The sequence below is a fragment of the Brachycentrus maculatus genome, unplaced genomic scaffold (genome assembly GCF_059751285.1).
Source record: "Brachycentrus maculatus isolate JH-2025_06_01 unplaced genomic scaffold, ASM5975128v1 h1tg000487l, whole genome shotgun sequence".
Classification (NCBI taxonomy): domain Eukaryota; kingdom Metazoa; phylum Arthropoda; class Insecta; order Trichoptera; family Brachycentridae; genus Brachycentrus; species Brachycentrus maculatus.
In genome coordinates this window covers 229,689-242,584 of record NW_028281234.1, presented here as the reverse complement: position 1 = coordinate 242,584, position 12,896 = coordinate 229,689, and the positions used below count along the sequence as shown (strand labels likewise).

The 12,896-nt window shown below is 31.8% G+C and overlaps 2 protein-coding genes across 2 annotated transcripts in view; one reads left to right on the top strand and one right to left on the bottom strand.

Annotated features, from left to right (window-relative positions):
- The window catches only part of LOC148302034 (uncharacterized), a 35,699-nt gene extending 33,338 nt beyond the window's left edge, over positions 1-2,361 (bottom strand). The window contains exon 1 of the mRNA XM_088272263.1: positions 1,750-2,361. Within this exon, the coding sequence (XP_088128389.1) occupies positions 1,750-1,912 (163 nt within the window). The 5' untranslated portion in view covers positions 1,913-2,361. The remainder of the gene's footprint in view (positions 1-1,749) is intronic.
- Positions 2,362-3,312: 951 nt separating this feature from the next.
- Positions 3,313-11,453, top strand: LOC148302033 (CDK-activating kinase assembly factor MAT1-like). Its single transcript, XM_088272264.1, has 5 exons — positions 3,313-3,558; positions 5,100-5,396; positions 6,870-7,111; positions 7,926-8,104; positions 9,543-11,453. The coding sequence occupies exons 1-5, from the start codon at positions 3,435-3,437 to the stop codon at positions 9,643-9,645; spliced, it is 945 nt and encodes a 314-aa protein (XP_088128390.1). The 5' UTR covers positions 3,313-3,434; the 3' UTR covers positions 9,646-11,453.
- Positions 11,454-12,896: the final 1,443 nt, after the last annotated feature.

Here is a 12,896-nt window from a genome sequence, read left to right as displayed (position 1 = left end):
CAACCCTATTTTAGTGACTCTGTCTTCTGTCAAACGAAGCTCGTGGGTAGATCTCTGTAAAATCGATAATATCAGAAAACTGTAATTTCGTCTGTTTAGTGAAGTACTACAAAATTATCCCAATAGATGTCTCTGTGTTTTCCATATTTTAAATTAACCAAAAAAACGGGACGTGACATGACACAGAGGCTCAAACCAGAGCGAGAATACTCGCTCTTTTTCTATAGCCGGCCTGCTGGGCACGGCCAAGAATGCGAGTAATCTCGCTCTTGGCACAGAAGCGGTTAACCAACTAGTTTCGGCAACAACCTGTTGCCCTCTCCAGGGTTTATTTATTATTTCAGGGTTTATTTACTAGTAATAAATAAACCCTGAAGTGGGTAACAGGTTGTTGCCGAAACTAGTTGGTTAATAAAAATGTGAGTGGATCAGAACACAAAGTATTTTTATTTCTCGAAATAATATATCAATATGATCCACAAAGTTGATGCTTTCAATATTCAAAACTAAACAAGATAACCCGGATGCCTCTCGGATTAGTCAATAAAAACAAATGCATAAATATATTTATTTGGCTCAGGCAAATCAATGCCGGGAAATCGAAATACGATTTTTAACACATTTATTTTTACATAAAACTATTATGTATAATGTAATTTTATTTTTAAATTATTGAAAAGCTAATAAAGTATACTAATAAGTGTGTGCCGCGGCACACTGGCGTACCGTGTTGATTAGTTGGTGTGTTGCGGAAAAAAGTCACTTACAAGAAGAATTCATGGATCGGACATTAAAACTGAAATTTTCCAAAACAGAGCTAGCACATTTATGGCCGCATATAAAAAATGTATATTCACTCCTTTCAAAGCGTGCTATTGCAATTCATTTACCATTTGCTATGACTTACTTGTGCGAATTGGGATTTTCGACACTAACTGGTATTTGTCTGTCCGCCTCCGTAGTGTAATGGTCAGCACGCTCGGCTACCGTTCTGGAGGTCCCGGGTTCGATTCCCAAGGGGGGTAAAATAAATATAAGTGATTTTTTCACTGTCATATTTATTCAATATTACCCTGGACTGGTACCTGAAGCGGAGGGCTGATCACCTTTCCTTCATGTGTAAACCATCAAGATGACACTGCGTTTATATGACGCAGTGCCCTATGCACCATAGGGGTGCAGATAAGGGTTCTATTATTATTATTAACTGATATTTTAAAAAAAGAGAACGCCTGTGGATGATCAACGAAGAGATGAGAGCAGCTTTGTTAAAAATTGCTCCAAACTTTGATCGCCTGTGCTCAAGTAAGCAGGCTTACATTTTGCATTAAACATAATATATGTTTTCGCATTCTATTAATTTAAATAACTAATCTATATTAAACAAACTTTGTTATTATCTTTGGTAATTTACCTGTATTGCTACTCAAGTACTGTAACATTATATTAAAATGTAACAAGTTGCAAATAATTTACATATTACTTTAAAAGAAACATCATATAGTACTTCATTAACATTAGAGCTGTAGTTTAAAGTACTATGTATGTACCGTATTACAAATTTCTAGGCTAATCCGAATTTTCCAAATCCGAACAGGCCACAGTCCCATTTAAATCAGATTTCTGGAGTTCCTTTGTAGTACTATTTTTCATCCCAACCGAGTGTAGGAATGTGGTCATATAAAGTTTATTTTGCACATAATATTTATAGGTTATACAGAGAAATATAAAGAAAATAATTCAAAATACCTCGCTTTAGAACATTCAGCCAACTGGCCACTATCTTCTTGTGGTGTTGCCTTTTCTGTAAACACCATGAGGAGAGCGATTGAATACTCTCCTGAGTGTCTTTCAATTGTGTTAATTTCTTTTCAAACGCCAGTGGATTGAAATCCTCGGTAGAGGCAGACATTTTTACATTATAAAAAAGTCATTATTTAAATGAAAGAAAATTTCCCGCTTTTCTTCGGAAATATACAAAACGGCTCGTTCCTAGGTTCACTTTTGTCACTGTTTCCCACATGTATGAGGCGCAAGTTATTTAACCGAATGAATGCTTCGATCGGAAAATTTCGTCGCACTAGCTGTCAATTCCGCAAGGAAATATTATACGAGATCCAAAGTATTTAAATTGTACTAAAGTATGGTAGAATTCAAAGGCATTCAACTACTCTAAAGGTGCTGTCCGATATCACTTAAATCAATAACAAACCCACACACAAACAAACGGAACCGAGCATATTTCCTGTAAAATTAACGATTCCTAAGAGTCACTGCAAATTACTGATGAGGTCAGATATTTCAATTAGATTCTCTTGATAAATTCCGGCTACCGTAATAAAACCGAACACAACAATCGCCATTTAATTTTATTATTTTAGGTTGCCAGTAATGATATATGTATTCAATTACCAGATCAAAATAAGTCAGTAAATTTTAGGTGCCTATTCATCTTTCACTCCCATTCTATGGGGGTGAATAGAAACTCTGAACATTTTATTCGATTAGAAATTCTTGTCTAAATTGTTTTGACATTCCATTCATTCAATTTTTTTTTTACTAACTACTCTGCAATCTCTCTTTATCATTTGCAGTTCGACATTTCGTATTGCGTATTAAGCTTGTAGATGAAATTGATATTATAATATTTTATATTCACAAGCGAATGTTTTTAGGATTGCTGCTATTGAACATTCCAAATATTTTTTTACTCGCGGCGTTAATGGAATCCAATCTGTGTAAATACATTATGCATCGATATTATGTTTATTGTCATTACACGTAACACTTAATTGTCATTTAGGGATACAAAAAAATATTTTCTTTACATAAAGAGAAAAGACTTTGCTGGCATTTGAAATTATATTAGGAATATCTGAAAAATGATCATTTCATTTTTTAAAAAAATTATTGATGTGAAGAAGAAATATTTTGTTTTATCGCTTTAAATTATTGAAAATTTTAAAGCACTTGTGAGGTAATTTCACACAGTAAAAGCTCTTTATAAATTGTCCAATAAATAAACTGGGTGATATATCATTCATTTATGTGATTGTGTTGGACTAGCCATACAGATTGGTAAAAAGCGTTAAAGTTATTAATTTGGCAATTTGATGACAAAATAAAAATGATTTAAATACACTTATTACAAAATAAACTGCTCTCATAAAATAATCTCGCTACATTCAAAGAGCTTTCCTATTTGAACGGCATGCGACATGCCGTTCGAATAATGCCGCGGCATTATCAGTTTTAGTAAAAAAAAATCTTGCTCAGTTGCTGGTCGATAAATGTTTTCGAACGTACCTCAATGTCATGTCAACCTAAACGTCAAGTTTATAGCCGGCAAGGTCTTGTTTTCAAATGTTTGTTGTTGATTAATACTAGTAAACATTTTAAAAACTTTCCTCGAAGTAACACATATTATAATTACAATGGACGATCAAGCTTGTCCACGTTGTAAAACAACAAAATACCGAAACCCGTCACTGAAGTTGATGGTAAACGTGTGTGGACACGCTTTATGCGAAAGCTGCGTGGATTTGCTATTTTTAAAAGGTAGATTAAATTTATTATTCATGTATAATTATGCCACTGTAACTGCACCGTGTCAGGTATTATGAAGTAATTGAAAGATGGATTTATTGGACAATTTTTTCCTAACCTTTAAACCTCTTGATGACATGACATAAGATTATTATCGTATTTGTTTATATTTTTCTTGGTTATTGTTTTTGTTGTTATTTTTAAATTCATATTGGAATTCACTATTAATTATGACTTCATTGCTTTTTACATACTCATCGTAAGGTCCAGTGAAGGATATATCGATGTGAGATGTCTGGAATGTTACAAAAATATTTACGTTACGGACATCAAAAATTGACCCTGGTTGCGTCACTTATCAAAAACATTGTTTTAATATTAATAATGTTAATTACTAAATAATAATAAAATAAACACATTCTGTATTTACCAGTATTCTAATACTGACATTTTTTCATATTTTGCAGTGCGACAATGAATCCATCCCTGTCCATACCTTTCAAAAACATTCTAATTTACATGACATAGACAAAAATATTGGCATAACTTTAATTTATCAATGCCTATTTTTTTATTTCTCAGATAAAAATAATAATAATATTGCACTATTTATAAAGCGCCATTTCTGTAAAGTACTACCACAAGGACTCTTCACTGTGATTCAATTTTGGGAAGAAAAATATGGACATGATAAGCAAACAAATATGTTTTTAGTTTATTTCTAATGATCATCTCACTCTCACTATTTCTAACTACTGGTGAAAGAGCATTCCATGCCATTGGTCAAGTGACAGCAAAGGCACGGTTGCTAAATTTAGTGTGCTGGTTATGAGTCGGTAAGATCACTTTACTCATGGCAGTTGTTGTAGCCGATCCAAAAATGAGATGTCTATCAACCAATTCATCTGCAATGCACAGGTCTTTAAGACACTCTGGAGCCGCATTTTGTATTGATTTATACATACATAAGTAGACAGAGTTTATACTCTACCCTTTTGGGAAAGCTTAAACAGTGCGGTTCGTGAAGTAGTGGAATGACTTGACTAAATTCATAAATTATAAAAATCAGTCTCGTTGCAGCGTTTAAAACTGATTTTAATGGCATTTTAGATTTTACCATTGCATACTTCATTTTAACACAACATGCTCACATGAAATATGCAATGGCGAAATGTAAAATGAAAAGTCGAAATAATCGGCAGGTATGTATGAGGAGATGCATGAACGTGAAAGGGGCGAAGAATGTTTCCAAAGATAGAGTGGTGTGGCTTTCTATTCTCTCTGGCTACCCCTCCGGGGAAGCGGCGTGATGGTTAGTTAGTTAGTCAAATTTCATGTTTTGTGATTTTTTCATTTAATGGTTTTTTTTTTTAAAAAAATTTGCCAGAAAAATATTTCATTATTTGATTCGGCAGTCACTTTGTCATTAAACCTATCCATTTTTAATTAAAATTTTACTTAGTAAATACCATATTTTTTTAAAAATCTACTGTGACACGTGTTTCGATGGATTCAGCATCATTTTCAAACACTTGACATTTGCATTTTTCTAGGTTCTGGGTCGTGTCCGGACTGCAATGTACCTCTCCGAAGAAGTAATTTTAGAGTACAGTTGTTTGAAGATGCCAAAGTGGAGAAGGAGGTTGATATTAGAAAGAGGGTACTGAAGGACTACAACAAAAAAGAAGAGGATTTTGCAACCTTGCGGGAGTATAATGATTACCTTGAGGAAATTGAGACAATTATTTTCAATCTGACAAATAATATAGATATAGTCGGTACAAATAAGAAAATAGAACAGTACAAAAAGGAAAATAAAGAACTTATTATGAAAAACAAATCTAGAGCAGGTTTGTTAAATATTATGAGTTTCTTCTTATGACCCATATCTCCACATAATAATAAAAATGTATTAATTGTTAAATAAAAGACAGATTTTTTAGTTTACTTAGTTGTATTTTATTGTTTAAATATACATACAAATTAATATTATGACAATTGTTACAACTTAGTGGACTCAAAAAATCTGTGTTTGATTTAACAATGAAAACATAAATTAAAATAGAGTTCTACAAATTAAACGCCAAATCAATAAATAATAAAAATGGCCAATTCATATACCGTAGAACTGGGCTACTTGAACTTTGATGTGTTACTTGAGCCCAGTAAAAAAAATTTTTTAGATCTGTATTTGGTCTACAATAATGAATGTATCGATATGATTCATTGTTTCCCTGACAAGTGACACTTCTTGTCACGATACATTAATTATTGTAGACCAAATACAGATTTATATTTTTTTTGCACTGGGCTCAAGTAACACATCAATGTTCAAGTAGCCCCGTTCCACGGTATATAATTTTTGTTAACACACTTTGGACGGGAAAGGTATTTCTACCCATTCGGTCGATTGATGCTTAGGGAAGGGAGGGGTATTCTTACCTTCTGCGCCGGCCGCATTTCAAAGTCAGAATAAAAGAAATCACATATTTAATGTTTTTATATGAATACATATTATGTTCCAATCTCTTTGTTAAGGTCTTCACTATATGTACATAATTATCAAATCCCGTCGCCAGTGGTCTGCAGGCGAAAAAAAAATACCTGTCCGAAATATGTTAATATAGTTACAAAAATATTACAAAATCACCAGTACAATATGTGTTAATATGTATATTACAAGCCCTTATGCTTGGAGTGGGACTTACACTCATTTTTAATACTTATGAATGATTTAATAGTTTTTTTTCTTTGTATTATTTTTCATTTAACATTTATAAAAGTCATTTAAATCATTTTAAGAATTTCAATATCTTGTTTACAACATTTTGAGTGTGTCCAAATACTTGTTCACAAAATCTGGATTATCTCCAATTACAGGAGTTATTTTCATATTATTTTTTGACATCTCATCAAAGATGAAGAAGAATATGGAAGTCTGGGCATTTACGGGGCTTACGACCGTCACAGGCTGGTTTAAGTGATCACTTTACACACGTGTAACATTCACCAATTCTACCCATTATTGACAACCACACTACTCAAATTCTTGGAAGTTCTATATATATATATATATGAACCAATTTAGAAACCTTGTTCATGAATCACTAGAACTTCACTAAGCCAAAAATAATTCATTGTCGTAAGCCCCGTAAATGCCCAGACTTCCATATTCTTCTTCATCTTTGATGAGAAGTCAAAAAATAATATCAATATCTTGTAATAATATATTTAAAAACTGATATTCATCAAGTAAAATTAAAAATATAAAAGTACCTTGTAGTTTTTTTTTAAATATTTTATTTTATTTTATTTTATTTAAGGTCGAGAAGAGATAGAATTGGAAGAGATCTTAGAAATAGAAAAACAAGAAGAGGAATTGAGAAGGGCGGAATTGATTAGGTTGGAAAAGGAAGCCAAGAAACAAAAACTCAGAGAGAAAGAAGCCCTCATAGATGAACTAATGTTTTCACAAGAGAATGCCAAAAATATAGTAAATACCTTTGCACAAAATGCTCAAGTTGCAAAGGAAGAAAGTGCAAAAATAGTTGTTCCAACAGTGAAGGTAAGATATGAAGAAGAAAAAAACTTCGACTCATGAATTCCTTTTTACAAATCTCCCTTTTTCCCCGAATGATTGCGAAAGGTAATAATAATAAATTTGGATTATTTTTATAGCGCCATTTTCTTAAAATACTATTTCAAGGGTGCTTTGCTGTGATTGAATTAGGGAAAAAGAGATAGTGGAAATGATTTAGCAGATAAATGCATTTTTTTTATAAAGATCATCTCACTCTCACTATTTCTAACTACTGGTGGAAGAGCATTCCACGCCATCGGTCCCGCGACAGCAAAGGTACGCTCGTCAAATTTAGTGCACTGGTTGCATGCTGGTAAGATCACTTTGCCTATAGCGGTCGTTGTAACCAATTGAAGCGTTATATGTCTATCAACCAATTAGTCTAGAATACACAGCTTTTAAAAACACCATGTTATGTATTAATTTCGCAATCCCAATTTAATAGATGATCTCATAGATAATTCTGATTATCTCGTTTAACACATTTTTTTAGAAAAAAGCTTAAAAGCGTCCTTTACATACTGTTGGTAGAGGCGCTTATAAGCATTCTATTTGCTTACTTTTGGTAGAGTGTGAGAGACCCCAAAAATATTGTAAACATCGGAATTGTGTTTACGGTTACTTGTGATTATTGTTACTTGTAATTAGGGTACTTGTGATAAGGTTACTTGAGATTATTATAAGACCCTAATACGTATACTAATTAGGGTCGGGGTTGATGAAAAAACCGTCCGACAACAATGTGTTAATAGATATTGCAGATAATCTCACAATTTCATTTTGAAATATTTATTTTCAGGCTACACAGTTCTCCAGTGGAGTGAAGTTTACGAGGGGTCATGGGGCCATTCCCCCGATTCCGATTGTCACCGAAGGACCACTCTATACCTACAAACCTCCCCCATCTCCTCCCTTCCTTGGCCCTCCTCCACCATCTTCCAAGGACCTCATTCCGTGTGGATACATGAATCATGTCAGGTAATATATGCAGATTGTTTACCGTATTTCCTACCCCAGGTTTAGAAATAAAAAATAATATGGAAGTCTAGGTATTTATTGTAACTGTAGACAGTTGGTAGAATTTCATTTAAAATTTTTGGATAATGTATCCAAAATTAAACAAGGTTATTGGATTGAATTCTACTTTTAATTACATATACATATATGATAATACAATATGATGTGTATCATCTTATTAACACATTATCAAACACTTCATTGACTTCTTAATAAGACGAAACGCGTCACATGTTATCATATATATGTAAATTAAAGTAGAAATCAATCCAATAACCTTGTTTAATTTTGAGTATATTACCCAAAAAGTCTAGATATTTTCAGGGCTTTTGACCTATGATAGGCTGATTAAGTGATCACTTAACACACATGCAACATTCACCAATTCTACCAATGATTGACAACCACATACATACATACTTTGTACTATTTACGTACTTAAATTTTTGGAACTCCTAGATATATTGATCAATCTCGTGACACAGTACATGTGAGTTCGCACCAGCCATTCTTATTGGATTGAGGAAAGCTTTTTTTAAGCAGAGACTATGCTATGCAAGATCTGAATCCTGGATTATATTTTACATACTGAGACCGCCTGAAAACATGATTTAATTTTTTTTATGTTGCTTGTCTGAATATTTTTATGTAGCCTATTTAAAATTATGTAGCTTTTATATAAATACTCCACATTCTTGTGGACTTCCATATTCTTCTTCTTCTATGTTGAGATGACAAAAATGTGAAAATAACTCCTAAGTGGAGTTCATCCTCATTTGTGAACAAGTATTTGGCCACATTCAAATTGTTGTAAATTATAAATAAAATGTTTTGGTTTTTTTATTGTATCATTTCAAATAATGAAAACTGTCCTTTTTATGTTCATTGATAAACAAATTAAAAATTAAAGTTACTGTGTATTGAAGATTCTACTTCAATATTTATTGTTCACTCTTGGGACCATCAACTCTTGGTTGTGGGTGAAGCGGGTATCATAGTTGTGCGCTAGAGGATTTAAATACTTTTTACTAGTTTGTTGCTTAACATTGATACCTAACCACAATAACCCACAACAATCAACCATCAAGATATTACTGCTTTTTTACTATGCAGTGCCCTATGCACCATTGGGTGCGGATGAGGGTCTCTTTTTTGTGTCTATATTAGGTTAAAATCATTAAAAACAATAAAAAATGTATTAAAAAAGAACTCCACTGACAAGACACACAAGGTGGCTTGGTGGGTCTCTGCAAAAAAAAAAGTCTAAATATGTATAAATTGTGATTTAAATAAATGTACACAATGAATAAAAAAAAATTAATAATAATAAAATTAAGTATTTTCAATGTCCAACAAATTGGTGTGTTAAAGTTATTTTTACAAAAGTATTTTGTTTCAGGTCTGAATCGGAAACAGAAAGAGCGGGAGGTTATAGTTCACAATTGGCTTGCCTTCGAGCCCTCCGTGAAGCATTATCAGGGCTATACTATTCCAGTAATTGAAGCATCTGTTCAAATAAATAACTCAATCAGTTGTGAACTTAACGGGTACAGTAATAGGTCCACAATGGTTTTATACATAAATGCGTTGTAAATATTCATCTTGTTGAAACAAGAAGTCGACACTGGTACACGCTGTGTAAGATATCGCTCACTCCTTTCAAGAACGTCATAAATAAAAAATCGTCAATATTCAGTTGTGCATGTTTTCAAAATGCCCAGAAAATGTACTATATCCCAGCAAAAGCGGCATATTTTTAACTTAATATTTACCTGCTATAGGGCAGAAAGTGTTGTTTTTGCATTTTGAAGAAAAGGTATTGTTTAATTTTTTTTTGTTGATATTATAAATATTTTTCAAATGGAGAAAAAAACCTTCAAGTTTTACCTAAAAAGATGTTTTGCATAGTAATAAGTTCAATAAGTGGCTTAATATCTATTTTTAATACATTATATTATATTTTCAAACTTTTAAAACGTTCTCCTGAAAAATCAAGTTTTTTGATTTATGACGTTCTTGAAAGGAGTGAGCGATATGTAGTTTATTTAACTTATGTTTTTTTTGTGCCGAGTTTAGGATACATTAAAAAAATTGTTTTATTATTGCAATTAATTAATCTCTCAGCAGTTCCATTTATAAAGATATTGAATAAATGTTGGTGAAATATTTTTGTAAGTTCTGAGTTGATGAGTTCATGCAAATAATCATATAATTTTTTTTATTTAGTTTGCAACCATTGGCATGTATAGCCCAGGTATATTTCTTGAAGAAATTCACTTTGACGATTTTTGCAAACTTATTTAAATTTTTTTATTTCTATATTATTTTTAACTGTTACCATTTATTAATTTAAATCTGTTGTTTCTTTTATTTCCTTAATTTCTTACAGTTTTATTTTATTTAAAAATTGTTGTAATTAGCATGTATCATGTCATATTCTATACCCATGCATATGCCATTTCATGATTTTTGTTTATGTTAAAAATTACAAGTATTGTATATAATTAAAAAAATAATAATGCCCAACTAATGTACTATAAATTTAAAATTAGGTTTATCAAGTTTATGGCATTAAACGGTTTTTTGATAAAAAAAATTAACATTTTATCTCTCATTATATATTTTCCCAAATATGCAAAAAAATAAATAAACATATTAAGGAATACTAATTACAGTAGAATTCACTTACATTATTAGTCCCAAAGTTGGTCCAAAATCCCCTCGCACAAAATTATATAAAAATAATCTGCTTTCCGTAATCAAAAACTACCTTATTACCTATCATTATTAGTCCTGGTGACTATACATTGAAACAGAAATGTGGATTTTTCAAAGATATTTCTACAATATAATAAACATTTTAAGTGTATTTAAGTATTTTACAATTATTCTAAGAAAATAGGGAAGTATATTGAAGTATTCTTAATACACATTAATCATTTTATATTTTGTTTAATAATATCAAGTAGTAATATAATAGCAATAAGTGGATTTCAATGTAAAACTAATTTGAATTGTGTGCCTTTATATTGTGATCTATTTGCACTGCACTGGAAAATAATAAAGAAAAGCCATACATATTATGTTTTTGTTTAAGTGTTTTCTAAAATTAAAATGTTACATGTTACTGACTTTTGTATGAACAGGAACACAATGACCCTCTTAAGCGTCATCGTACTAAAAGAGTTATTGTAACTTAATATTTTAAATATCAAATAAAATCCAATAACTTGTATTTGTTTCAGGTCCTGTTATATTATTTGTATTATTTTTACTGTGTTGAATTGATGTATTAAAGTACAAAGTAAAATTAAAAGAAGTTTTATTGACTAACATTGATTTTTGTTTCTTATTTTAACACATTGTTGTCTGGGGGTATTTTCATCAACCCAGAACCTAATTATACTCGGAGAGTCTGCCGCCCGATCCTCAGTATACTAATCATAAGTAACCGCAAACCCAATTGCCATCTGTACAATGTTTTTTGGCATCTCTCGCTCTCTACCAAAAGTAAGCAAATAGAACGCTTATAAGCATCTCCCGCTCTCTACTAACAGTATGTAAAAGACGCATATAAGCGTTTCTCGCAAACAATGTGTTTACAATAATGAGTGACTGAATTCAAAGACAGAATTAAGTTCATAACGACTTCTCCATTTTAATAAAATACAAATTCTGATAGTGAAGGACATTACTTCTATGAAAAGAAAGTGAAAAAAAGCAATGCAATGAATATGAATTTTGGCGGGAAGCGTGGGAGATGTCAAAATTGGTCTCTAGGGTGCCTACTTTTTTAAACGTCAGCCAGTACAAGAGATACTTATGTGTAGAACGACAAACTTATATATAAAACGTTTTTTGTTGGAACTAAAAGTTATCATTCGTTTTTAAATATTTTTGGACCGTCAAAATCAGTTTTATATGGAAAAAATAATACGACACTAGCGCCCCCAGAGTATGATGTTATGTAGAGCATTCATAGATGGCACTACTTTCGGCTAAATACACGTTTTTATCATCCAATGCAAAGAATATGCATTTTGGTCGTCAGGGATATTCTTAATTAAAATTATTAAATTTTTATCAAGGCCCAGTATTCGTTAAGTCGCAACTTATTTTTCTCTAAATCCTGGTAACATTTTGCTTAATTGATTTTTATCTTACATAACCGTTTAAAAAAAAATTCTTCCAAATAATTATATGATTTTGAAAAGAAAAGGGTTATTGAAAGGTAAGGAGTTAAAATAAATAAAAACATTTTTTCCGCATATATATTCTAAAAAAAACATAAAAAATATCGAATATACATTCTTCAAAAAAATTGGGAGTGAACAGACATGTGACCTCTCCGGTGGTCTCCGGTGGAACGAATTCTGTGTAAGAAGTATTCTAGCGAATATCCCTTTAAGAAAGTTGTGTGGAGATGGCTTGGGCATGTGAATAGAATGAGTAAAGACAGGATAGTAAAACAAAATTATAAGGCGAATGTGGTTGGTAATAAAAGCAGAGGAAGACCGAGGAAAACTTGGGATGATCAAGTATTTCAAATACTTGAATGTGGTCAGGTCAGGAGTTGGAATAATCGATGTGGATGTATGAGCAGATGTATGAATGTTGAAGAGGCGAAGTTTGTGTGCAAAGACAAATTAGTGTGGCGTTCTATTAGTTAATAAGTTAATATACGAGAGGAAAGGGAGAATGGCAGCTAAGCCTAAGACATCTGGGGTTGCATACCAGTACTCATACTAGCCCG